The sequence below is a fragment of the Rhinopithecus roxellana genome, chromosome 5 (assembly GCF_007565055.1).
Source record: "Rhinopithecus roxellana isolate Shanxi Qingling chromosome 5, ASM756505v1, whole genome shotgun sequence".
Classification (NCBI taxonomy): domain Eukaryota; kingdom Metazoa; phylum Chordata; class Mammalia; order Primates; family Cercopithecidae; genus Rhinopithecus; species Rhinopithecus roxellana.
The window spans coordinates 172402512-172429582 of record NC_044553.1 but is presented as its reverse complement, the minus strand read 5'-3'; the positions used below and the strand labels follow the sequence as shown (position 1 = coordinate 172429582).

The 27071-nt window shown below is 43.9% G+C and overlaps 2 protein-coding genes across 5 annotated transcripts in view; one reads left to right on the top strand and one right to left on the bottom strand.

Annotated features, from left to right (window-relative positions):
• The window catches only part of ZWILCH (zwilch kinetochore protein), a 45493-nt gene extending 38526 nt beyond the window's left edge, over window positions 1-6967 (top strand). For 2 of the 4 annotated variants that reach the window (XM_010363608.2, XM_030929737.1), the window contains 2 exons: window positions 4574-4688; window positions 6441-6455. In XM_010363608.2, coding sequence (XP_010361910.1) covers window positions 4574-4662 — 89 coding nt within the window. In that variant the 3' untranslated portion in view covers window positions 4663-4688; window positions 6441-6455. Of the gene's footprint in view, window positions 1-4573; window positions 4689-6440 lie in introns of all 4 variants that reach the window. The other 2 variants (XM_010363607.2, XM_030929738.1) reach the window with 2 other exon arrangements.
• Window positions 6400-26856, bottom strand: LCTL (lactase like). Its single transcript, XM_010363606.2, has 13 exons — window positions 26613-26856; window positions 26042-26205; window positions 25293-25380; window positions 24905-25014; window positions 22334-22462; window positions 22153-22248; window positions 19129-19183; window positions 18869-19030; window positions 12015-12289; window positions 11080-11206; window positions 10694-10893; window positions 9080-9143; window positions 6400-6694 (listed from the first exon to the last, which is right to left on the bottom strand). Exons 1-13 carry the CDS (start codon window positions 26728-26730, stop codon window positions 6579-6581), a joined length of 1704 nt encoding a protein of 567 aa, XP_010361908.1. The 5' UTR covers window positions 26731-26856; the 3' UTR covers window positions 6400-6578.
• Window positions 26857-27071: the final 215 nt, after the last annotated feature.

The following is a 27071-nucleotide window of genomic DNA, read 5'->3' as shown; positions in this document are numbered from 1 at the left end:
AATCACATGAACCCAGGAAGTGGAGGTTGCTGTGAGCCGATCGCACCACTGCAGTCTAGCTAGGGCAACAGAGTGAAACCCTGTCTCAGAAACACACCACACAGACACACGCACACGCACACAGAACTATCATGATTTTTATGCAACTGTAATACCCAGAAAAATTTAGTGTATTATAATCACAAAAGAATGCTTTTTCTCCTTATCTTGCATAGAGGAACTTTTACTAAAAGAGATCAAGCAATGTGGACATAGGAGTAAAAATAGGTTGTAAGATGGAAATGCTGATTCATACTTGACACTTTTGGGCACTGGTTGAAACGATGATGGTATTTCTGCCAAAGTATCTTCTCCATGGTGGAAATGAGGGTTGAAGTTGCTAGTATTCTGTCACAGATGGTCCATATTAGGCAAAGAATGTCTTTTAGCCCTTTGTGTAATTAGCTAGCCTACCAAGTCTTCCTGCTTCAGGAAGTATCTTTCAAACTCCTATCTTTTATGCATGTGAGTTATAAGGTGCTGTTGTCTCTTATTCATATAGGTCTTAAATGCCTTCATTTAAATATGTAAGGATTATTTGAAAACAAATCTGATAGTTTTCAGACAGAATCTGTTAATTAGATTACAAAGGCCTACACTGCTGGAAATACAAATAGTTTTATTTTACTGATTGATAATTTGCAAAAATTTTTCCAGAAAATGTTTGTGCTCCTGCCCTCCCAAGTATATTTTGATTTAGGTATAGTGGAAATTTCTGTCAGTTAGAGGCTCTGTTCATGTAGTTGAACTGTAAAAGTCATAACCAAACTGAATTTTTTGAGAGCTGTCAGTTAAAATTGTGCTGTGTTTTTTCTAAGTGTGATATAAACCCTGTAAGTGATAAAAGACTGAGAATCAGCTGTAAAAATAGAAAAATTTCTGCGTGGAAAAACATATCAGAGGCAAAACAGACAAATTATAAACTAGGAAAAGAAATTTGTAGCCCAGGCTGGGCACTGTGGCTCACGCCCGTAATCCCAGCACTTTGGAGGCCAAGATGGGTGGATCACAAGGTCAGGAATTTGAGACTAGTCTGGCCAGCATGGTGAAACCCTGTCTCTGCTAAAAAAAAAAAATACAAAAGAGGCCAGGCGCAGGTGCTCACACCTGTAATCCCAGCACTTTGGGAGGCCGAGGCAAGCAGATCATGAGGTTAGGAGATCGAGACCATCCTGGCTAACATGGTGAAACCCCGTCTCTACTAAAAATACACAAAATTAGCCCAGCGTGGTGGCACATGCCTGTAGTCCCAGCAATTCAGGAGGCTGAGGCAGGAGAATCACTTGAACCTGGGAGGCGGAGGTTGCTGTGAGCCAAGATCACACCACTGCACCCCAGCCTGGGTGACAGAGTGAGACTTTGTCTCAAAAAAAAAGAAATTGGCAACCCATGTTCAGAAAAGGGGATATGTTTCAGCAAGAAAAATATTAATAACTCAGTAGAAAGATGGATAAGGTAAACTGTACACCAAAAGGAAATTCAGATGTCATTTTAAAAATAAGATGTACTTGCTTGTACTCCCAGCTACTTGGGAGGCTGAGGTGGGAAAGATCACTTGAGCCTAAGAGTTCAAGGCTAGGCTGGGCAACATAGCGAGATTCCATCTCTAAAAAATGTAAAAGAATGGCCGGGCGTGGTGGCTCACACCTGTAATCCCAGTACTTTGGGAGGCCGAGGAGGGCGGATCACGAGGTCAGGAGTTCGAGACCAGTCTGACCAACATGGTGAAACCCCATCTCTACTAAAGATACAAAACATCAGCTGGGCATGGTGGCACATGCCTCTAATCACAGCTACTTGGGAGGCTGAGGCAGGAGAATCGCTTGAACCCAGGAGACGGAGGTTGTAGTGAGCCGAGATCGTGCCATTGCACTCCAGCTTGGGCAACAGGGTGAGACTCCATCTCAAAAAAAAAAAAAAAAAAAGGTAAAAAAATAACATGCTCAACCTCACCTATAATAAGAGAAATGCAAATTTATATTATATAAATACCTTTTCCATATTAGCAAAGATCAAAAAGTTTGGTGTCAGTGCTGGCATGGGTATGGGAAAATAGGCAATCATTCTCACACATTTCTGGTTGGAATGTAAAGTTGTACAGCTTCTGTGGAAGGTGGTACCCATCAAAATTGTAAAAGAATAGCTGGGTATGGTGGCGTGTGCCTGTAATCCCAGCTACTCGGGATGCTGAGGCAGGAGAATTGCTAGAACCTAGGAGGGGGAGGTTGCAGTGAGCCAAGATCCTGCCATTGCACTTCAGCCTGCGTGGCAGAGCAAGACTCCATCTCAAAAAATAAATGCATACATACATACATACATTCTTTGGCCTAGCAGTTTCATCAGTAGGAATTTTTTACACACATACAATCAGACATGTGCAAACAGACCTATAAACAAGATTGTTAATTTGTGGTATTGCTTATGGTAGCAAAAACATGGAGACACGGACTTAGAAAAAGATCTAGAAGGATACAACCCAGCTTTAGCCATGAGATGTGGAATGGTGATTGTAGAGATGATTACCAGTTTGGACTGAACATTAGAATCATCTGTGGAGCTTTTAAGGTTCTATTGCCTAAGCTAGGTGCAGTGGCTCACAATATTGTAATCCTAACACTTTGGGAGGCTAAGGTGGGAGGATCACTTTGAGCCTTAGAGTTCAAGACCAGCCTGGTTAACACAGTGGGACCTGATCTGTACAAAAAATACAAAAATCAGCTGCGTGTGGTGGCATGTGCCTGTAGTCCTAGCTACTTGGGAGGCTGAGGTGGGAGGATTAGTTGAGCCCAGGAGGTTGAGGCTGCAGTGAACTGAGGTTGTGCTACTGCACTCCAGCCTGTGTAACAGAGCAAGACCCTGTCTCAAAAAAAAAAAAAAAAGTTCTGTTGCTCATACCAAGTAAATCGGAATCTCTGGGAGTATAGCTGGGACAGGAGTAATTTGTAACATTCTTCAGGTGATTCCATTGTGCAACTGTGGTTGAGAATCACCAACCAAAAAGAAACCTTCTATCTACATCTATTGTTTTTTAAAGAAGAAACATGCATTCTTTAAAGAATTTAAAGAAGAAACATGTCTTTTAAAGAAGAAAACATGTGGTCAGGAGTTCATGACCAACCTGGCCAACATGGCGAAACCCTGTCTCTACTAAAAATAGAAAAAATTGGCCAGGCATGGTGGCGGGTGCCTGTAATCCCAGCTACTCAGGAGGCTGAGACAGGAGAATTGCTTGAAGTTGGGAGGCAGAGGTTGCAGTGAGATGAGATCGCACCATTACACTCCAGCCTGGGCAGCAACAGCAAAATTCTGTCTCCAAAAAAATTAAGTAAATTTTATTTTGTAGAGATTAGAGTTCTGTTTTGAGGAAATTCATACAAGATGAAACACCTTTTCCTAATAAACTGAATAAGCAAGTATACTGAACATATCATTTAAAATCTTTTTGACATGGATTGCATCAAAAAAGTGAAAGTTATTTTGAATGTTGGAGTTAAAGCAATTTTCTAGTGCATTGGTCTAGTGACTCCTTTTATAAAAATGAGGAATTCTTATAAAATCATATATTTGTGTGCTTAGAAACACACTCAAACTCCATTTTAGCTTGAACTTTATAACCTCTTGTACCCATCATATATTCTTGATGTGTCTGTCTAGAAATTATTCAGTGTATTTTAGCCCCAAAGCAAGACCCACTCTTGAAGGGGAAATCTCATTTGTATAAGTCATGGGCTATTCAAACAAAGTGTTAATTATAAATATGGCTGAAAATATTTAACTTTCTTTCAAAGATTATATGCTTTTAAGGAGTTAGACATCTTATTTCTTTGGACTGAGCACTTAAATACTAGCTTTTCAAGATATTTAATGGCATGATGCTCTTGAGTAAAATAGTTGATATCAAAGGCAGGGAGACTTAAGAGAGGAAAGTGTACTTTTAGCCACCATGGAAAGAGAGGGTAATGATTTGGAGTTAATGGGGGAGAAAAAGTGTCCAGTGGAGTGCTGCTCACCCAGTGGGTGCTCAGTAAATGATTGTTGATAATGATGAAAATATGGAAACCAAAATGTTGACCCACAAGGAAGAGGACATTATCCCATCTAAATACTGATTGGACCATTTATTTTTGAAATAAAATAGTCTTTGGGAGAAAAATGGATATGTTTCTAGCCCTAAGACTACAAATCTTAAATAGAAATTATTTTCTGAAATTTGTGTTAGAATTGAAAAAAGACAGTTGTGTAACCCTAGTTAATATGGCACAAAAAGTAAAGCAGTAAGTTTCCAAATTGAAAATATATAATTAAAAAATAATCTGCTTCATTTTCAGTTTATTTAGTCATGTTTTAAATGTATCAAGAGTTTCATATTTAAAACAAGTGTCCTTAGTGAATTTTTTCCAATGAATTCTCTTAAAGTAGAAGACACATTGCCATTTAGACCTCTTAGTTATTGCATTGGTGTAAAATTCAGCATTTACATGGTAGAAAAGCAAGGTGTTAAGCAGTTCTGATCTCGCTCTCTTTTTGATTACAGATTTTTCAGAATTAACACTAAACGGTAGCCTGGAAGAAAGGATATCCTTTACTAACATGGTTACCTGCAGCCAGGTGCATTTCAAGTGAAGTGTGCTGATGAAATCCTCTATAAGGTATTTATGGTCACCTTTTAGTCCCTTTGTCAAATACTTTGTAATACGTACCTTACGTTTAGTTCTTTCTACAATATCAATGTTGATTTACTACATTAGGAATAGAGATTATTAGTAATCACATAAAAGTCTTACCAGTTGTTACTGAGCAGGGAAACTCTTTAATTTTCTTTCTACCTTTTGTAGTCAACTTTTAATAGGTCAATTTAATCCTAAAACCAGAGAAATTAAAAAAAAAATTATTGAGTGGTAATGTCTTTGCATTTAAAATCTGTATATGTAGTAGAAAGTGAGTTTGATTTTGAAAACATTGATGGAAGAGAAGAACCCTGAACAGGCGTATCGATTTGCCGTTGAAAGCGAAGTTTTGTTATAAACAATTTTATTCCAGCCCAACTATAGGACAAGCCCTAGATGTAAATAGTCTCCTTAAAATGTTTTGATTTGAGATCGTATTAACCAAAAGAATTAATGGAAATGACATTTTCTACTGTCTTACTCTTTTCTGGTGTCAGAAACAGTATTTAGTAAAATCAGATGAGTAAAATGCATGAGATTGTTCTTAAGCCATGTTTATCCCCAAATAGATGGAAATTAATTAATTTTAGCATTTTAACATAGTTAAGAGTAAAATGAATCTTTATTATAAAAAACAAGATACTGAGTTACCTAGAAGATAAATAAGAAATAAACATATAATATTTATTTGAGGTATTTCATTGAATAAAGTAAGTTGAATTTAGTCGAAGTTGTCAGACTAAATTCAGACTAAAGTGTCAGAAGAGTGTACGTGCTCATTTACTTGGTACCCACTTCATGCTTTTCTGTGGTGGGTTAATAATATTTACAACCTGGAAGGATTGTTATCTATAGATTTCTTTTCTCTTTTGAGACGGAGTCTTGCTCTGTTGCCCAGGCTGGAGTGCAGTGGTGTGATCTCAGCTCACTGCAACCTTCATCTCGCAGGTTCAAGCGATTCTCCTGCCTCAGCCTCCCAAGTAACTGGGATTACAGGTGCCCGCCACCATGCCCAGCTGGTTTTTCTATTTTTAGTAGAGACAGGGTTTAACCACGTTGGCCAGGCTCGTCTCGAATTTCTGGCCTCAAGTGATTCACCTGCCTCAGCCTCCCAAAGTGCTGGGATTACAGGTGTGAGCCACTGTGCCCGGCCAGATTGATTTTATCTATCAGGTATAGGACAGTGCTGAGATGGCAATCATTTGAACATTAAAGTAATATTTCTGGACAGATTTTAGAGTGATAAACTATCAAGTCACAACAGTTTATATACTATGATCCCATTTTTGTAAATAATTCATAATATACATTCATTATATACAGCAACTTTTTTTTTTTTTTTTTTTTTTGAGAGAAGTTTCGCTCTTGTCCCCCAGGTTTGAGTACAATGGCTTTATCTCAGCTCACTGCAACCTCCACCTCCCGGGTTCAAATGATTCCCCTGCCTCTGCCTCCCAAGTAGCTGGGATTAAGGTGCCTGCCACCACGCCCGGCTAATTTTTGTGTTTTTTAATAGAGATGGGGTTTCACCATGTTGGCCAGGCTGGTCTCGAATTCCTGACCTCAGATGATCCACCCGCCTCAGCCTCCCAAAGTGCTGGGATTACAGGCATGAGCCACCGCGCCCGGCCTATACAATGCAAAATCTTAACATTAACTTTAGGAGGGGTGAGATTACAAGTGATTTTTTTTTTAATTTCTGCTTATTTTTATTTTCTAATTCTTTAATCCCAGCACAAGCCAAAAAGAGAAAGAGAAAAAAGGTAATTATTGTAGAACCTGAAAACAGAAATATATGGAAACCCTCAAAGCAGAAAAGGGAGGAAGATCCTGAAGATTCTCTTATGAAGCTCCAAAACTGATAATCCTGTCTCAGCCCTGCCTCCTCAGGAGGAGCGTTAGTAGAACAGCAGTGATGAGGACGCAGAGGGAGCAGACAGTAGGTACCACGATCTCTGTAACCATTTGCATGTGACTTAGCAAGGGCTCTGAAATGACAAAGAGAATGAGCACCACAAATGAGAACAGGGTCATTTTAGTAAATACAGCTTTATCCCAAAAGCTTTAACTGTATTGGAAAAACTTAAAAAATACCATCCTCAAATTTTCTGATTCTTATTTGCCATGAAATAGAACTTAGTGAATTAAATGTTATTTGAAAATTTTGTAGGAGCTTTGTAAATATTTCAGAAAATATGGGATAAATGCCTGAATTTGGTTCTTCTACAAGTGCTATAGTAAAGTCTAAATGTCTCTCAATACTTATACTTTCTAAATTCATCTCAGAATATTAGCAGCCATATTCCACAGTTCCTATAATTTTTATTGGGGGGAATTTGTGAAAGAAAAGTCCTTGGGAAACATTTCCAACCTTTCAAAGATGTTATTGTGTATCTTAAGAAGTGTAGGAATTTGTATGTCAAAATTTTGTATGGTAATTCTTGTATAGTTAAATAATAATCTTTAAGAGTTAATGATAAGCATATGTTATGTGCTTTATTAATAAAATAGTGGCCACTTATGTAATACCCACTTTTAGTTTGTGTGCTGGGTACTCAGGTTACTGAGATAAATAAAGTGCTGGACATCCTCATGTGGAGTTCACGGGCTCATGAGTGAATTCTGCACCACGTTTCAACCTTGTTTATTTTAGTTTAATGGAATATACATTCTTATATTGCCTGATTATTTAAATGTGTTGGGGGGGTGCATATGCTATATTGGCCTGTAAAAATAGCTAATTTGGTAAGATTTGGTCTCACACCTTCCACCTCTGCTATCACATTAAAGATGAGTTTGTTAAAAAAGGAAGCGTAGGCCGGGCGTGGTGGCTCACGCCTGTAATCCCAGCACTTTAGGAGGCCAAGGCGGGCGGATCACGAGGTCAGGAGATCGAGACCATCCTGGCTAACACAGTGAAACCCCGTCTCTACTAAAAATACAAAAAATTAGCCGGGCGTGGTGGTGCGCGCCTGTAGTCCCAGCTACTCGGGAGGCTGAGGCAGGAGAATGGCGTGAACTCGGGAGGCGGAGCTTGCAGTGAGCAGAGATCACGCCACTGTACTCCAGCCTGGGTGACAAAGCGAGACTCCGTCTCAAAAAAAAAAAAAAAAAAAAAGGAAGCGTATTTCTCTGATTGCCCTTATGGAGAAATAAAGATCAAATTCAAAGAAGCAAATGATATGTGTTGGCATTTCTTGATGCATAATTGCATCTTTGTTATTTGACATCTCTGATCCTTTTAGATCCCATTGCATAGGAAATGATGTCTTCTATGAAGACAGGAACCTTGTTCATTGCTGTATCTCATGACTTAAAACATTCCCTGGCAAATAGTGAGTGCTTAGTAATTGCTTGCCAAATGAACAAATATAAGATCTCAAGTGTTCTTTTTTTCCTTCATCCCGGTTGGTATAGTGGTTGGCTTTTCCTCTCCTTGCCCAAGCCCACTATAACAAAAATAGTAGGTGTATAAATTTGTAGTATGATTCTGCTTTTTGTTTGTTTGTTTGTTTGTTTTTTGAGACAGAGTCTCGCTTTGTCACCCAGACTAAAGTGCAGTGGCATGATCTCAGCTCACTGCAGCCTCCGTCTCCCAGGTTCAAGCGATTCTCCTGCCTCAGGTTCCTGAGTAGTTGGGATTACAGGCATGCGCTGCCATGCCTGACTAATTTTTGTATTTTTAGTAGAGATGGGGTTTCATCATGTTGGCCAGGATGGTCTCGAACTCCTGACCTCAGGTGATCCACCTGCCTCAGCCTCCCAAAGTGCTGGGATTACAGGCATGAGCCACCATGCCCGGCCTTATAGTATGATTCTGAAAGGATAAAACTTGAATGGATAAAATGGATAAAATGTTTATCTTTCATGGTAGATTAAATGCTTTAAAATGCTTATAAATAGAAATTTTTTTTTTTTTTTTTTTTTTTTTTTTGGTGACGGAGTCTCGCTCTGTCGCCCAGGCTGGAGTGCAGTGGCCGGATCTCAGCTCACTGCAAGCTCCGCTTCCCGGGCTCACGCCATTCTCCTGCCTCAGCCTCCCGAGTAGCTGGGACTACAGGCGCCTGCCACCTCGCCCGGCTAGTTTTTTGTAGTTTTTAGTAGAGACAGGGTTTCACCGTGTTAGCCAGGATGGTCTCGATCTCCTGACCTTGTGATCCGCCTGTCTCGGCCTCCCAAAGTGCTGGGATTACAGGCTTGAGCCACCGCGCCCGGCCAGAAATTTGACATTGTTTCAAAGAAACCTGATTTTTAATCATAAGCAGTTTTGGAAGATTGACTTCAAGTAGAGCCAGATTTTGAGATTTTGATAATGATATGTGTAATTATTTAGTTTAATTATTAAAGGAAAACATTAAAATATACTGACTCACCTGCAGCAAGCCTCTGATTGTTGATAGAGCAAGTTTCCAAAGCTTTGAGGTACCAACTTTCCACCTAATAAAAACCCACTTGATAAGTAATGTTGTCTTAGACTAATTTTTTACGTTTCAGATCATTTTTGAAATAAATGTGGGGTAAAAGTAAATATTTTAAAAAATCTGCCTGTAGTTTATGTTTCTAAATCATCTTGTAGTTTAAATTAGTTAATATTTACTGTACATCCATGTACATCATAGTGAGGGAGTCAGAGAACAGTCTTTATTCTTGAGTGTACAATCTAGTGCTTTTCTAATAATGTAAAAGTAGCAAATGCCTTATGGTTTTTAGTCACTGCTTACATTTAATAGTCCTACTGGGCTCACCTTAAAATAGTTTCCGTAAACAAGTGAAATTTACTTTTTAAAATTATTTTTATTAAGACACTCTATTTTATTTCATTTTTTGGAAACAGAGTCTTGCTCTGTTGCCCAGGCTGGAGTGCAGTGGAGCACTTATAGCTCACTGCAGCCTCAAACTCTTGGGCTCAAGTGATCCTCACACCTCAGTCTCCCAGGTAGCTGGGACTACAGGCGCGTCACCACATCCAGCTAATTTTTAAATTTTTTGTAGAAATGGGATCTTGCTATGTTGCCCAGGCCGGTCTTGACCACTTGGCCTCAAGCAGTCCTCCCACTCCAGCCTCCCAAGGTGCTGGGGTTACAGGTGTGAGCCACCGTATCTGGCCAAGACACTCGAAATTATAGTTTATATTCCCTGCCAATAGGTGCAGCAACATAGAGAATAGAGAGCTGCTAGAAAAGTTTTCAGGTTATTGAAAATGTTTGGTAGATTCTAAAGGATTATTAAGTTGGATTACTTTAGATATTATTTTGAAGCCAGTATGTGTGTATGGCTCTGCTGCGTGGCTGGAAAATAGATGAAAATGATATGATAATTATACATTAAATTTACTTAACTGTTTTTTATATATGTTGAAAAATAGGTAGTATTTGTTTGCATTAAGACACAAGATTTAGGCCAGGCGCTGTGGCTCACGCCTGTAATCCCAGGACTTTGGGAGGCCGAGGTGGACAGATCACAAGGTCAAGAGATCAAGACCATCCTCACCAACATAGTGAAACCCCATCTCTACTAAAAATACAAAAATTATCTAGGCGTGGTAGTGCGCGCCTGTGGTCGCAGCTACTCAGGAGGCTGAGGCAGGAAAATCGCTTGAACCTGAGAGGCGGAGGTTGTAGTGAGCTGAGATCTCCAGCCTGGTGATAGAGGGAGAGTCTGTCTCAAAAAAAAAAGAAAAAAGAAAAAGAAAAAAAGACACAAAATTTAGAATAATATTTAACTAGAATTCTCTATTGTTTTTGCCTTGTCATAACTTAAAGCAAATGGAACTCCTTCATAACCTCTGGTAGTGCCCTTAGATTGAAGTTTACATCAAGCTTGCTCCATTCTAAGCAAATGAGCAAAGGTGAAATAAGGGGCCATGCTGCATGCCCCTGTCCTCTTTCATGGAGGAAGGAGGAGAGGTACTTGCCAAGCTCTGTGTGTGTTCCAGCTACCTAGCTCTTCTAAAGTTCAGAACAGATAACATTGATAATTAGGCCTACCTCTCTTGGATTGGGAAACCCATTGGCAATGATAATCTTCTTGTAATATTGAACTGAAGCCTTTGGATAGCGAGGCTTATTTCTGTCGTTAAATTCAACATAGTAGAATCCATATCTAGCTGAGTATCCTTTCTCCCATTCAAACTTATCCAACAGAGACCAGGAAGTATACCCCTTTATATTAGCACCATCTTTTATAGCTGCAAAGACATTTTATTCCATTTTAAATATATTTCATTTACTTAGAAAAACAAAACTGTGAAGATAATGTTAAAAATGTTTTCATTTGTGAGATGTAGAAGCAAGTTTCAGTTGATCGTGTGTTAGTCACATTTTGTCTCAGTTAAGTGGGAAAACTGTACAGACAATCTTGGTTTGTGTCTCACCTTTTAGCATTTCATTTATGTATCCTTTAAGGTACTGAATTCTCCACTCATCACATAATTGAGTACAGTGGAATTTTTGAGGTGCTCCATTTTCCATCACATATATGGGAGGATCGCCATATTGAGTCTGAAAGTGAGTCATAGCAACAAATACCTTAAAAATTCTGACCTACAGGTAGGTTTCTGAGTCAGAGGCTCATATAGGAACACATATTCAAGCCTGCCACATTCTAATCAAGTGTGTTTTTGGCATTTAGTAGATGTCAGATAACGTGCTTATTTAGAGATTAACATAGGCAGGGGACAGGTTCATATAAAGGATGTATTTCTCAGTAAATGAGCATTGTTGCCAGGCGTGGTGGCTCTCGCCTGTAATCCCAGCACTTTGTTTGGGAGGCTGGGGTGGGCAGATCACCTGAGGTCAGGAGTTCAAGACCAGCCTGGCCAACATGGTGAAAACCTGTCTCTACTAAAAATACAAAAATTAGCCAGGCGTGGTGGCATGCGCCTGTAATCCCAACTACTTGAGAGGCCGAGGCAGGAGAATCACTTGAATCTGGGAGGCAGAGCGGGCAGTGAGCCAAAATCGTGCTGCTGCACTCCAACCTGGGCGACAGCGAGACTCTGTCTCAAAAAAAAAAAAAAGAGTGTTGTTGGAGGGGACATGTACTTTGGTCTTGTTCTTTGCCACATATTCCAGTTTAGGCGAGAAGGACAGCAAAATAAATATGGGATACAAATTTTAGCTAAAGTTATATACATGCAAATGGTTGTGCATGGTAGACATGAGTCTGTAAGGCCTATATTTAGTAACCTCTGAAGTATGACTCACTAGGTTTGTTTTATTAACTTTCTAATGTAGGCACCCGAGCTTAAGCCGTGAGAACATGAATTCAAGTCTAAATGTCCTTTGAATAGCTTAATGTGATAATCACCTGAGCAAAGTTGAGGAGCCTCCTAAATCCCCATGGCACAGAATATAGCCCTTTAGACCCCAGATCTGGCCAGTTTGGGTCAACCAGCTCTATCAAGTCACGATCATTCTGGTGGCTGGGCCCCTGGCGGGAGGGGTTCTTCCTTTCCATGATGTACCGAGTAGTAAAATGACCTAATCCCAAGAAATCAGATGTGCCTTTAATGTAGCTCTTCTCCTGGAGTGAGAACACTGGTAACCTTGACATCTCCAGGCCTTGCTCTGCACTCTTTCTTCCTTTTGAGAGAAAAAAGTAGAATTTAACAAAGGCTTATTTTCTCCCAATCACTGTGTTATGTATCATGACGATAGTGACCTCTTGACATAAAAGGTGGGCTTTAGGATTCATCTGCATGGGAAGTATAACCTTAGCCATCCAAAGTGGAATTTTTGAAATTTCAATACTGCCCAAAATATTTGTAAGTTTATATTGCTTAAAAGTAGTATTTTCACAGACAGTAAGTAGTAAGTGGTGTGTAGCCATCTGGAAAAAAAGTAGAGTTGGGCTCCTGTATTATTCCTTACAGTAAAAATGGGTAATCTGGCCAGGTGCGGTGGCTCACGCCTGTAATCCCAACATTTTGGGAGGCTGAGGCGGGTGGATCACTTGAGGTCAGGAGTTTGAGACCAGCCTTGCCAACATGGTGAAACCCTGTCGCTACTAAAAATACAAAAAATTGGCCAGAAGCGGTGGCCCACGCCTGTAATCCCAGCACTTTGGGAGGCCGAGGGGGGCAGATCACGATGTTCAGGAGTTTGAAACCAGCCTGACCAACATGGTGAAACCCCGTCTCTACTAAAAATACAAAAATTAGCCCGGCATGGTGGCGCACGCCTGTAATCCCAGCTACTTGGGAGGTTGAAGCAGGAGAGTTGCTTGAACCTGGGAGGTGGAGGTTGCAGTGAGCCGAGATCACACCACTGCACTCCAGCCTGGGCAACAGAGCAAGACTGTTTAAAAAAAAAAAAAAAAAAAAATTAGCTGGGTGTGGTGGCAAGCATCTGTAATCCCAGCTACTCGGGAGGCTAAGGCAGGAGAATCGCTTGAACCCTGGAGGCAGAGGTCGCAGTGAGCCGAGATCATGCCATTGCACTCTAGCCTGGGCAATGAGCAAAACTCCATCTCAAAAAATAAAAAATAGAAATGTGTAACTTTAGCTGCCTTCGGGAAGCGAACTGGAAGGCCAGTGATGGTATGTCCTATCTTTCAAAGTTGTAAAAGCATATGTCCTTTCACTGACCAGTTCCAAATCTGTTTACACTTTACTCACACATATAAAGGGATGTTTGTACAAGTATCTTCATTAGAGACTGAGCAGTAAAAGATTGGAAACAACCTAAATGTCTGTCAGTAGGGACCGGTTACGTAAATGATGAAATATCCATGGTACAACACTACGCAGCCGTTAGAACAAATGAGGCGGCACTTTCTATCGCAATGTGGAAAGCTTGCCAGGATATAGGTTTCCGTGAAAAAAAGCTTCAGAATGTTGCGTATAATCGTAAGCACATACACTGACCACATATACAACCCATCTCTGGAAGTATACTTGCTTCTGGGGAGAGGCCTGACTTTTTAGTTCAGACTTTTTGTACTTTAAAAAATTTGAAACATGTCCGAGTGTAATCTCTGCAAAAATGGCTTTTAATATAGAAATCAAGAAAACAACATTTTCCATGAATTGATCTGAAATATAACCTTAAGAATAGTTCCAAAGAGGATAATAGTTTAAATAAAATGAATACAAAGTTTGTGTTATTAAATACCCTTAAGATATTAGCATAAAGCAAATAAAATATTGGCACGTTATTTCAGTTACATTTAGTGACTTAAGAAAAACCACCAGCTGTTGTCATAGTCCTTGCACTAATACAATAGCCACTTGCTGCATATGGCTATTAAAATACAGTGACTGAAGGATTGAATTTTTAATTTTAATTTTTAAAATTCTAATAGACGCTGGTGGCTAGAAGCTATTGTATTGGACAGCACATGTATAGAACATTTCCGTCATTGTGGAAAGTTCTATTGAACAGCGCTGATCTGGAAATACTTTTGTTTATATATTTGCTGTGAGTAAAAGAGTACTTGTAAGAGGCCTAGAAGTAATTTGTGAACAAGATTTCAGGCAGAATGCTTTCAGTACTAAATAAAACTTCAACTGCTTAGAGGATTCTTCTTTCTACATTGTGCAAAGGAAAAGTTCAGCCTGTTTCCCACTTGTATCATCACAAAATTGGAGTTGTGAGGGGCTGGAATTATTGGCGTTACGCCCAAAATGTGTTCTCTCACAAATAATCTATTTGGCTTTGTAATGCAGTCTTTTCGTGGCACCTGCAGTGGCCTCTGAGGGACCCAAGAGAGTGAATGCACTGTGTGAATGATAAGTTGTGTCTACAGGGACATGGACCCTGTCAGTCCCTTCATGAAGGCTTTTTCCTTGTGCATCTTTTTTTTTTTTTGAGATGGAGTCTCGCTCTGTTGCCCCGGCTGGAGCGCAGTGGCCGGATCTCAGCTCACTGCAAGCTCCGCCTTCCGGGTTCACACCATTCTCCTGCCTCAGCCTCCCAAGTAGCTGGGACTACAGGCGCCTGCCACCTCGCCTGGCTAGTTTTTTGTATTTTTTTTTTTTTTTTAGTAGAGACGGGGTTTCACCGTGTTAGCCAGGATGGTCTCGATCTCCTGACCTCATGATCCGCCTGTCTCGGCCTCCCAAAGTGCTGGGATTACAGGCTTGAGCCACCGCGCCCGGCCTTCCTTGTGCATCTTGAGGAAACCATTCTCAAGATTTTGAGTGTATGTGTATAGATGTGTCACAGAACTGATTGACACCAAAAGATTTTTAAAGATTGTATCTAATGCCTTCATTTTCAGATAAGATTAAGAACCAAAGAGGTGAAGCACCTTGCCCACAGTCACTCACAAGTTAGTGGCGGAGTTGGTATTAGAACTTGCTACCTCCTGTTCAGATAAGTATGTTTGATAAATGTGTTTTATAGAAAGGGGCATTTTTCAAATGTTGACAGTTCTCTCTTAATCAAACACCTAAAATAGCTTTGTTGTGTGAAACCGTAACCCAATTCCAGTGTTATTTTTGTCTCCTTTTTTTTAGGGTGAGTGCCAGCTGATACCTTTAAATCAGAGATAATATGTTTAAATTTCTATGGTCAGACACTGCCAGTTACCTACACCCAGTAGTCAGTCCAATGCCTGTGCCCCCTTCCTCCCCAGCCTCTGGGGCCCTAGTTATGATGGTCTAGGGCATCATCTGACCTAACCATGTGACAGTTCTGTCCCTTGAGGCACAAAGGGACAGAAGCTGCTTCCTGGGAAGATTTTTCTTGTTCCTAAAAATAGCTAAGAGGAATGGCCAGGCGCAGTGGTTCACGCCTGTAATCCCTGTACTTTGGGAGGCCAAGGTGGGCAGATCACTTGAAGCCAGGAGTTCGAGACCAGCCTGGCCAAGATCGTGCAACCCCGTCTCTACTAAAAATACAAACAATTAGCTGGACATGGTGGTGTGTGCCTGTGATCCCAGCTACTCAGGTGGCCAAGGCACAAGAATTGCTTGAATCTGGGAGACGGAGGTTGCAGTGAGCCAAGATTGCACCACCGCACTCCAGCCTGGGCAACAGAGTGAGACTCTCTCTCAAAAAAAATTAAAAAAAAAAAAAAAAAGACCAAGAAAAGGATACCTGCATTCACCACTTCTATTCAACATAGTAATGAGAGTTCTAGCCAGAGTAATTATGCAAGAAAAATAAATAGAAGGCATCCAACAGTGGCTCATGCCTGTAATCCCAGCACTTTGGGAGGAAGGCAGAGGCGGATCACAAGGTCAAGAGTTCAAGACTACCCTGGCCAATATGGTGAAACCCTGTCTATACTAAAAATACAAAAATTAGGCCCTGGTGGCGGGCGCCTGTAGTCCCAGCTATTTGGGAGGCTCAGGCAGGAGAATTGCCTGAACCCGGGAGGCAGAGGTTGCAGTGAGCCGAGATCATGCCACTGCACTCCAGCCTGGACAACAGAGTGAGACTCAGTTTCAAAACAAACAAAACTGCTTAGATGAAAACATGGCCTGGTGTGGTGGCCCACGCTTGTAATCCCAGCACTTTGGGAGGCCAAGGTGGGCAGATAGCTTGAGCCTAGAGGTTTGAGACCAGCTTGGACTACATAGTCAAACCCCATCTCTACAAAATATACAAAAAATTAGCTGGGCATGGTGGTGTGTGCCTGTGGTCCCAGCTACTTGGGAGGCTGAAGTGGGAGGATCACTGGAGTCTGGGGAGGTTGAGGCTGCAGTGAGCCATGATCGCCCCACTGCTCTCCAGCCTGGGTGACAGGCGAGAGACCCTGTCTCAAAAAAAAAAAAAAAAAAAAAAAAAAAATTACTGGCATGACCCACTAGGGAGGCTGAGGTGGGAGATTCACCTGAGGTCAGGAGTTCAAGGCCAGCCCGGCCAACACGGTGAAACCTCATCTCTAGAAAAAATGCAAAAATGAGCTGAGCATGATGGCAGGTGCCTGTAACCCCAGGTACTTAGGAGGCTGAGGCAGGAGAATCACTTGAACCTGGGAGGCAGAGGTTGCAGTGAGCTGAGATCGCACCATTGCACTCCAGCCTGGGCAACAGAATGAGACTCTGTCTCAAAAAAAAGAAAAGAAAGAAAGAAAAAAGAGCAAAAGCACCATGACATTTAATTAGGCAGTTATATCTTGATTCTGACACCACAAGCATAGGCAACAAAAATAGGCAAAAGAAACAAACATAAATAGACAAATTGGACTTCATGAAATGTTTTAAAATTTGAGAATCAAGACACATAGAATGGGAGGAAATATTTGCATATCATATATCTGATAAAATATTAGACTCCAGAATACGTAGAGAATTCCCAAAACTCAACAACAAAAACAACCCAATTCAAAAATGGGCAAATAACTTGAATTGGCATTTTTTCTAAAGAAGATCTACAGATGGCCAGTAAGCACATGAAAAGATGCTCTTACTAATCATTAGGGAAACACAAATCAAAACTGCAATGAGATACAACCTCACGCCCACTGGGATGGCCATTATTAAGCAAAATAACAAGTGTTGGCAAGGATGTGGAGTAATTGGGACCCTTGTGTATTGTTGCTGGGAATGTAAAATGGTACACCCACTGTGGAAAACAGTATGACACTTCCTTAAAAAAAAATTAAAAATGGAATTTTTCATATGATCCAGCAATTCCACTTCTGGGTATATACCCCAAATAACTGAAAGCTGGATCTTGAGATATTTGTACACCCGTGTTTTTAGCATTATTCACAATAGCTAAAACATGGAAGCAACCTACGTGTCTATTGATGGATGAATGAATAAGCATAATATGATACATACAGACAATGGAAATTTTTTTTTCCCCCTGAGATGAAGTCTCACTCTGTCACCCAGGCTGGAGTGCAGTGGCACTATCTCGGCTCACTGCAACCTCCACCTCCCAGGTTCAAGTGATTCTCCTACCTCAGCCTCCCAAGTAGTTGGGATTACAGTCACCCACCACCATGCCCAGCTAACTTTTGCACTTTTAGTAGAGACAGGGTTTCGCCATGTTGGTCAGGCTGGTCTCAAACTCCTGACCTCAGGTAATCCGCCTGCCTCGGCCTCCCAAAGTGCTGGGATTACAGGCGTAAGCCACCATGCCCAGCTGACAATGGAATATTATTCAGCCTTAAAAAGGAAGGAAATTCTGACATTACAAAATGGATGAATCTTGAGGACATTATGCTAAGTAAAATAAGCCTGTCACACAAAGACAAATACCGTATGCTTCCACTTATATGAGCTACTTAGTCAAAATCAGAGACAGTGGAATGGTGGTTGCCAGGGACTCGGTGGCAAAGTTTCGATTTTGCAAGATGAAGCATTCTGGAGATGGATGGTGGTGATGTTCGTACATTATGAGTGTATTCTTTACCACTGAACTGTACACTTAAAAATTGCAACACAGGTACACTTTATGTGTATTTTGCCACAATAAAAAAAATTGGGGGGAAAATGGCCAAGAAAGCCCACCCCAAAACATATTATGACAGAGCAATTCCCTTTTTCTGTCTTTGGGTGTTGACATGTAAAGATGTGATACCTGGGGTTGCTGCAGTCATCTTGTGATCATGGGGATTGGTTGATGGGCTAACTGAAGGTGCCAGAGTGGAAAGATGGAATAAGCCTGGGTCCTCAAAGGCACCCTTGAAGGCTAGATTACCTAGCCCTGCATCACCCTTCTCTGGGCTCAGGTGAGATGATAAATTCCCTACTTCAAGTCATTTTAGGTAGAATTTTCTGTTATGTGGCAGTTAAAAACATCCACACTGATATATCCCTGTAAGCCTTACCTGTATTTATTCTCTTCTCCAACACTGTGGAAACTGGAGCTTGGAAAGTATTTCTCCATTGACAGAAAGAACTGACAATAGAAGTGACACAGGCCCGTGACTGCATCTGAGCTCTCTCCTGCTTGACTGCAGTTAAAGTGGGGTGGAGGACGGGGCAGGGCAGCGGAACATAAGAGAGACCAGCCCAAAGAACGACCACGTTCTTCCCTAAGTTCTGAAAATTCTCAATTTCCAGGTCTAGGGAAATGGAGAGGTCTAGGGTTCCTCCCTGCTAACTCAAATGTCTGGTTCTCAATTCTTTCGAGTCTGGATTATCCCTTGAGTACCTCACCCAGGCCCGATGAGCTCTTCAACCCCCTGCCTTTTGCTTGTTTCACATGGGCTCAATAACTTGCTGTAGTATCTGCAGTTTAAAATGAGGCTAGGCTCACCAATGTAGTCCTTCATGACTTGGGGGTAGTCACCGGCATAAATGGGGTTGGCAAACCAGCCCAGACAGAACTGTAGGTATCTCTCGGCAGCCTCTATGTCCTTGGGGTTACTAATGTCCACAGGTTCCCCCCAGTCACAGTTCAATGAAATTCCCACCAGACCTTAAAAGAAAAGAAAGAAAAGGGAGTGGAGAGTGGGCATGCCATTGCTGCTCCGGGCACTTGGCTGTCCTGGGTACATGTGTGGGGCCACAGCTCACCTTGCTGCTTGCTGCGCCATGTGGTGTTATAAGAATGCCAGGCTTGGGCGTGAGCCTGAAAGGGGAGCAGAAATTCATCATAGGTGCCTGGCCCATCCATTTCAATCTGGGTGGCCTTTCTTTCCTTCCTAACTTTAGACCTATCATTTTCATCCATCCAGCCTTGTTTATCCCAATCCAGTCTTCCTTCCTGTCACTTCTTGAGGCACTTATTTTCTTTATACTGTAAATGAAACTTGATATAAGTCTGGCTCAAACAACTTTGTGTTGTTATTTATCGTTTTTAAGATTTTTGCTAAAGTTTCCTGTTTTGTTCCTCTTAGTCCTCAGTAGCAACTAGGCAGTACTTTTCCCAGAAGAGCTCAGTAAGTTAGGAAAAAACCAAGTGTCTGAAATAGTCTTGAAAAATGGAATCTAAAATACACCAACCTGCCTTCTCTTCATAGTCTACCAGTGACCCACTGGCCTGCCTGAGGCTCTTTCAGCTAGCCACTGCACTTGGGTAGTTCAGCACCTCAGAGAGATGGAAAGTAATCTAGAACAGTGATTCTCAGTGTGTGGTCTCCAGACCGAGATCATCAGGATCCACTGGGAACTTAATAGAAATGCAAATCTGTGGGCCCTTGGCAGACCTACTGAATCAGAAACTTAAAGTGGGGCCCAGGAATCTGTGTTTGGTGTTTTTTGTTTTGTTTGTTTTGTTTTGTTTTGTTTTGTTTTTATCTTGAGATGGAGTCTCGCTCTGTGGCCCAGGCTGGAGTGCAGTGGCATGATCTCGGCTCACTGCAGCCTCCGCCTCCCGGGTTCAAGCCATTCTCCTGCCTCAGCTTCCTGAGTAGCTGGGACTACAGGTGCCCGCCACCACACTGGCTAATTTTTGTATTTTTAGTAGAGATGGGGTTTCTCCACGTTGGCCAGGCTGATCTGGAACTCCAGACCTCAAGCGATCTGCCTGCCTCAGCCTCCCAAAGTGCTGGAATTGCAGGTGTGAGCCACTGTGCCTGGCCAGCAATCTGTGCTTTAATAAACTTTTTTTTTTTTTTTTTTTCTTGAGATGGAGTCTTGCTTGTTGTCGATGCTGGAATGAAACTCCTAGGCTCAAGTGATCCTCCTGCTCAAGCGATCCTCCCTCCTGCTCAAGCCTCTCAAATAGCTGGGACAACAGCCATGTGCCACCACACCTGGCTCAGTAATCATTTATTAAATGATTATGATGCTTGTTAAAGTTTGAGAAGTACCAATTTAGAAGACCTGAATATCTGAAGGCTATAGAATTTGGGGTTGTTTTGTTTGTTACTCACGGAGAACCTTTATTTATCAGACTTCGTTCCTTATACTTCCTTTTGCCAACCAGCAATAACCAAGTGAATCATGGTATTGTCTGATGAAGTAGAACATGTCAAAACAATAACAAAATCACATCTCTTCAGGCCGGGTGCGGTGGCTCATGCCTGCACGCCCAGCACTTTGGGAGGGTGAGGCGGGTAGATCACGAGGTCAGGAGTTCGAGACCAGCCTGGCCAACATGGTGAAACCCTGTCTCTACTAAAAATATAAAAAAATTTGCCGGGTGTGGTGGTGTATGCCTGTAATCCCAGCTACTCAGGAGGCTGAGGCAGGAGAATGGCGTGAACCCAGGAGGCAGAGGTTGTAGTGAATCGAGATCGTGCCACTGCACTCCAGCCTAGGCGACAGAGCAAGAATCTGTCTCTAAATAAATAAATAATGACATCTCTTCAGCTCACTACTTTTGATAGATAAAAAGGCCCAGAAAATGACTTCCATGTTTAATATTAAAAATATCTTGAGGCCGGGCGCTATGGCGCATGCCTCCAATCTCAGCACTTTGGGATGCCGAGGTGGGGGAATCACCTGAGGTCAGGAGTTCAAGATCAGCCTGGCCAACATGGTGAAAGCCTATCTCTATCAACAATACAAAAATTAGCCAGGTGTGGTGGCACACGCCTGTGTTTCCATCTACTTGGGAGAATGAGGCAAGAGAATCGCTTGAACCTGGGAGGCGGAGGTTGCAGTGAGCCAAGATCATGCCACTTCACTGCATCCTGGGTGACAGAGCAAAACTCAGTCTCAAAAAATATAAAAATAAAAATATCTTGAGAGCTCTGCCCTTTAAATATTCAGTTTAAGAAATCATAAGCCAAATGTAGAAAAAATGAGAAAATGTTCTCCCTGATATGAGTTTTGGGGTCTGGAATGTCACCCAGTGGTTCCTTGCCTTCCAGCTGAAACAGATTGTCCACCTTCTGCTAAGTGTCCTTTGGGGCCAATCCCACATGCCTTGTATCCCTGTTCTCCAGTTATCATCATCCATATCCTCATACATGTCCTGTAATGTGACCCAGTTCCCTCTCCAGTGACAAGGCTTTCCAGTAGCCCTTCCTTCCTGTAGCGTCTTCTCCGAATGGCCCCTTTCCTCTCTTGCTGTGACTGATGCCTGCCAGCCCTAAGAGCACCTCCACTGCAGCTCCTTTGAGCAGAGGCCATTTTTTCCATCACACTCCACATACTTCTGAGCTGGGAGTAAGGTGGAGTCTGCCTGCTCATTATCACTGCTTCCAAACTAGTTTTCCTTCCTCCTTCAAAACTCCCAGGTTCTTTGAAGCCACGCTCTGATGACCACTTCTAACTCCTCTTACTGCTGTCCTTGATCAACCCCAGTTACTTCCGCTCATTCATGGAAGATTTTAACCCCTGGCTCGCTGTCACATCCCTTCTTCCTCCTGTTACAGCTTGGGCCTGTAGTTGATGCATTTCCACATGGATGTGCTCCATCCCCTTGGCTAGGCTGTAAGCTCTTGGGAGCTGCTATAACAGCTCAGCCATAGTGTTCCCCAGCGCCCTGGATGGCAGGACACGCCCTCCATAAATGGTCACAGAAAGGAAGGTGCTATGGAGTATGCTGACTCGGAGGTGGAGCGGCAGAGGACCAAGCTCAGGCTAGAGCCCCTGGGGAAGGCTAAGCTGACCCTGAGGCTGTTCCCCCACCAGAAGGACCCCCCTCACCTTAATGATGTGGTGTGCTGCCTTGTACAGGCCGGTGCCTCGGAGCTTCAGGCCCGGTGCATGGTGGCCCGTCTCATAGCCTTTTTCTGCCATTGCCTATAGGGACAGCAAGCAGGACCACAGGATCCATAAGAAGTGGCAGGGAGTGCCACACTCTGCCACCTGGAGGGGCCTCGCTTACCCGAGGATCACTGAACGTGATCCAGTGCTTCACGCGGTCCCCAAAGGCCTCAAAGCACAGGTTGGCATAGTCTCTGAAGTAGTTGGCCATGCTCACATTCTGCCACCCACCGTATTTGACCTGGAGCAGCTGTGAACACAGAGAAGCAGGTGCCCCATGAATGAACCGCAAAGCAGTTTAGATGTGGAGATAAGCCGTGCAACAGTCCTCAGACAAACAGGAGGGAGGTCGTGCAGGGAGACTGGGACTCTCATGCTTAGAAAGAACTGGACAGATTGAATATTTAAGAAAAATTGCCAGGGGAAAGGAGCCTAATAATGGGGAAGCATCTTAGATCTAAGTTCTGGAGAAATGAGATCTGATGCTGGGATGAACACTCTGATGAGGATTTTGAGGGCCACGCAGATGTCAGAAAGCTTCTAGAAGCCTTGGGGCAGGATCTGCCTTCTTCGGCCGAGGGCTTTCCCAACCAAAGGCATCTGCCCATGATGGCAGAATCCTCCCAAGACTTGTCACTCTATCGAGACTACCTGTCCAGCTCTCCTTGGTGGGTTTGAGGGATGTTACTGGGGCAGGTTCGTGAAAGCAACCAGGGAAGAAACTGGAAGGTTCATCTCCCTACAGCCTGCTCTGCCCTCCTCCCCAGTTAGAGGACTCTGGTAGCTCCCATTCCCACAGAATAAATCCAGTTCCCAGTCATCTTAGCTCAGCACTTGAGGCTTTTGAGGTCTTCCCCAAGCCACTTCTCCAGCCTCTAAACCTTCCCTCTCCTACCTGCTCCCCAAATTCCAACTGAACCGAACTGCTTGCCCAGCTTCCCCCTCTTTGCAATGCACCCTCCAATCAGAACACCCCTTCCTCCCACCTCCTGCCCAAACCTTTCAGGGCACCGATGGGACCACCTTCTCCCCAGTGAATGAAAATACTGCCTGAGGCCAGGCGCAGTGGCTCACGCTTGTAATCTTAACACTTTGGGAAGCCGAGGCAGGTGGATCACCTGAAGACAGGAGTTCGAGGCCAGCCTGGCCAACATCGTGAAACCCTGTCTTTACTAAAAATACAAAAATTAGCCAGGCATGGTGGCACATGCCTGTAAACCCAGCTACTCGGGAGGCTGAGACAGAAGAATCACTTGAATCCAGGAGGCAGAGGCTGTAGTGAGCCGAGATCATGCCACTACACTCCAGCCTGGACGACGGAGCAGGACTCCATCTCAAAAAAGAAAGAAAGGAAGGAAGGAAGGAAGAGAGAGAGAGAGAGAGAGAGAGAGAGAGAGAGAGAGAGAGAGAGAGAGAGAGAGAAGAAAGAAAGAAAGAAAGAAAGAGAAAGAAAGAAAGAAAGAAGAAAGAAAAAGAAAGAAAGAAAGAAAAGAAAGAAAGAAAAAGAAAGAAAGAGAAAAGAAAGAAAGAAAGAAAGAAAAAGAAAGAAAGAAAGAAAGAAAGAAGGAAAGAAAGAAGAAAGAAAGAAAGAAGAGAAAGAAAGAAAGAGAAAGAAGAAAGAAAATACTGCTTGAATCACAGTGACATAGTGACATTCTGAAGCATGTTATGATTTCATGGACATTACTGGGGCAGGGTCATATATGAGTGCCTGTGATACTGGCTCAAAGAAATTGGAGAAAAAAGGCTAACCTTGTTCATTATGCTATGTCCCCAGATCTTTTTTTTTTTTTTAATAGATGGAATTTTGCTCTCATTGCCCAGGCTGGAGTACAATGGCATGATGACTCACTGCAATCTCTGCCTCCTGGTTCAAGCAATTCTCCTGCCTCAGCCTCTTGAGTAGCTGGGATTATAGGCGTCTGCCACCATGCCTGGCTAATTTTTGTATTTTTTGTAAAGACTGGCCAGGCTAGTCTCGAGCTCCTAACGTCAGGTGATCCACCCACCTCGGCCCCCCAAAGTGCTAGGATTACAGGCGTGAACCACTGCGCCTGGCTGCCAGATCTTAGTTAAAAGACATATCTTTATAGTTTTAAAATTTTGTTTGTATGCCAAGTTTTTTAGAAAACAAAAGGATTCACTCTTTTCACTTAATACACACATGAGTTAAAGCAGTATGACCTCCCTGCCATACATGAGTGCTTTGGTTTGAATGTTTCTGTCCCCTGGAATTCATGTTGAAACTGTAACCCCTGTGTAACAGCATGGGGAAGTGTAGCCTTTGGCAGGTGATTCAGTCATGAGGGCTCTTCTCTCTTGAATGGGATTAGGTGCCCTTATAAAAAGAGGGACACAGCATTCAAGGCACCATCCTGGAAGCAGAGACTGGGCCTTCACCAGAATCTGAACCTGCCAGTGTCTTAATCTTGGACTTCCCAGCCTCCAGAACTGTGGGAAGATATATTCCCATTCTTTACAAGTTACCCAGTCTCAGGCGTTCCGTTATAACAGCAAAAGTGGACTAAGACAGTGAGTCAGAGAGATTTTTTCACTCGCTCACATCTTACAGTCCTGCGCCAGAATCCAGACCCTAGTCTCTGCCCTACCCGGGCAACCCGAGTCCTCACACTGGGCTCCCTCCTGCTGAGCTGAGCACCCCTTGGGCCTGGGAGCCTGCTCAGGTCCTCACCTGCGGCAGATCCCAGTGGTGCAAGGTCACGATGGGGGTGATGTTGCTGCTCAGAAGGGCATCGATAAGATCACTGTAGAATTGGATTCCCTTCTTGTTCACCTGCTCGGCTGCAGGTGAAATAAAAGAAGATGCTATGAGAAAGGACCTTGGCCTTGGCCTCCTGGAGTGCAGCATTCCTGGGCCCTGTTGCTTTTTGAAGGCCTGAGGTACCCTCAGCCCACCAGCATTCTGGGAGCCCAGTTACCTGCAGAACCTGTGAGAGCTGCTACTATCAGCAACCACGTTCATGGGCTGGTCTCCCTCCCCAGGACTCTGTGCTGTCCCTGCAAAGCCAACATGGCCGGAAGGGCCGCACCTGGGCTCGGGAGGGGTTTCACTAGCTCACCTCGGACGCCTGTGGGCAGGAGCCGGGGCCAAGACAGGGAGAATCGGTAGTGGTTGACGTGCAGTTCCCTCAGCAGAATGATGTCCTCCTGTGCAGACAGGGGTGGGGAGGCAGGTCACCTAGGCCCTGGGCATGGGAGGTAGGGGTCCATTGGGCTCTAGGGCCGAGGCTCACTCTTGTCTGTGGCTGTTAGTGGGCAAGGAAGAACCTGCTTCCTCACCTGTACAACAGAGGGATGCCACCTGGCCACTTCAGGCAGGGGATATGCCAAGAGTCAAGGAAAACACAGGACAGGGAGGCACTTGGAGAAGTCCATCAGGGTGCCCCTAGTATAGCTGGGTGATGAGTTCCTCAAGAAGCCATCCAGAGAGGAAAGTGGGTGCTAAGGATGAGCGGGTCCCACTCCCTCCACAGGGTACAACTCACAAGCAGGAACCAGGGGTTCAGGCCACTGTGGCTATAGGCCCTGAAGCTGTGGGATCACTCCTTCAGCCCCCCTCACTTGGCCTGAGGCACTGGCTCAGGTGAGGCCTCGCTTTCCTTTCCTCCTACATCCACCTCACATCCTGGCCCCTCCCAAACCTTCACCCCCACTGGCCGTGTCCCCTCTGGCTGCACTGGGGTAGAGGGTGTTTGGCAGAGCATGGGAATGACGTTGTCACCAGGGGTCCCCCAATACGTCACTCCCTGCCTCCTAGCTAGGCATGTGCTCACACGCGTGCGTGCGCGCACACACACCCCGCACTCACCTGGACCTTGTAGTAGCCATCACAGGCTACATCTGCTGTCTCATTCCCGAGCACCTTCCCCTTCCCACTGTGTGTGAAGACGTCCCATATGCTGGGCCCTTTCCCGTCCTGGTCCCAGGCACCCTCCGTCTGGTAGGCAGAACTGCCTACGCCCCAGGAGAAGCCTGCAGGGGGAGACCTGTGCTGGGTCCCAGGTGCTCCCATGTGTCACCCAGAGCCAGGGCTCCGGGCTGTGCCTCCCAGGCCTCAGGGACTGCCCCTCCCTACCATGCTGCCCCTGTCCCACTGGGGCCTTGTCTTCCTAGGAGGGTGAGAATGTGAGGCAGGGTAGGGGAAGATATATTAAAAACATTTTTTGCACAATTTTAGCTCTGATTAGCATGTATTATCTGTGTAATTTTTAATAACTTCAAAAAAAAAAAAAAACCTGTTAGGAACTTTTAGAACAACCACGCAAAGGTAGGTTTCTCATCCTGTCAATCAGGAAGCAAGAACACCAAACTCCTTGGCAAGTCAAGACAGGTGGACAACAGACAGACAGGCAGACAGATGAACAGAGGCGTGGCCATACCAAGAGGGAAGGTTCCATAGTAGAAGGAGGCCTCTTCTGGGGACCCCTTCCGGGTGGCCCCCAGCCTGAGCACCAGCAGTAGCATCCACAGAAGGGTGGTGACCCGCACTGGCTTCATGGTACCTGGCCCTCCCCCATACCTGAAAAAGTGCAGGTGGCTCTGCAGGCCCCTGCAGCCAGGCTGGTGGCCAGGTCTTGGCTTAGGGCAAAGGCCAAGTGGAGAGAGGCAGGGAAAGGAGGGCGCTTGATCTGGACCCAGCAGCAGAGGCTGAGGCTGGACGCCTGATGCTCTTCCCGTGCCTGGGGAGCTCCGAGACTGATGGGCAAGACTCCAAACCATCCCTTCTCCCTACCTTGGCTCCTGTCTGACGGGGCAGACCCAGCCCATACCGCTGAGTGGCCTCTATCTAAGGGGGAAACCACCTCTACCTTAGGGAGGCTCCAGTCTTAGGGGGGCAG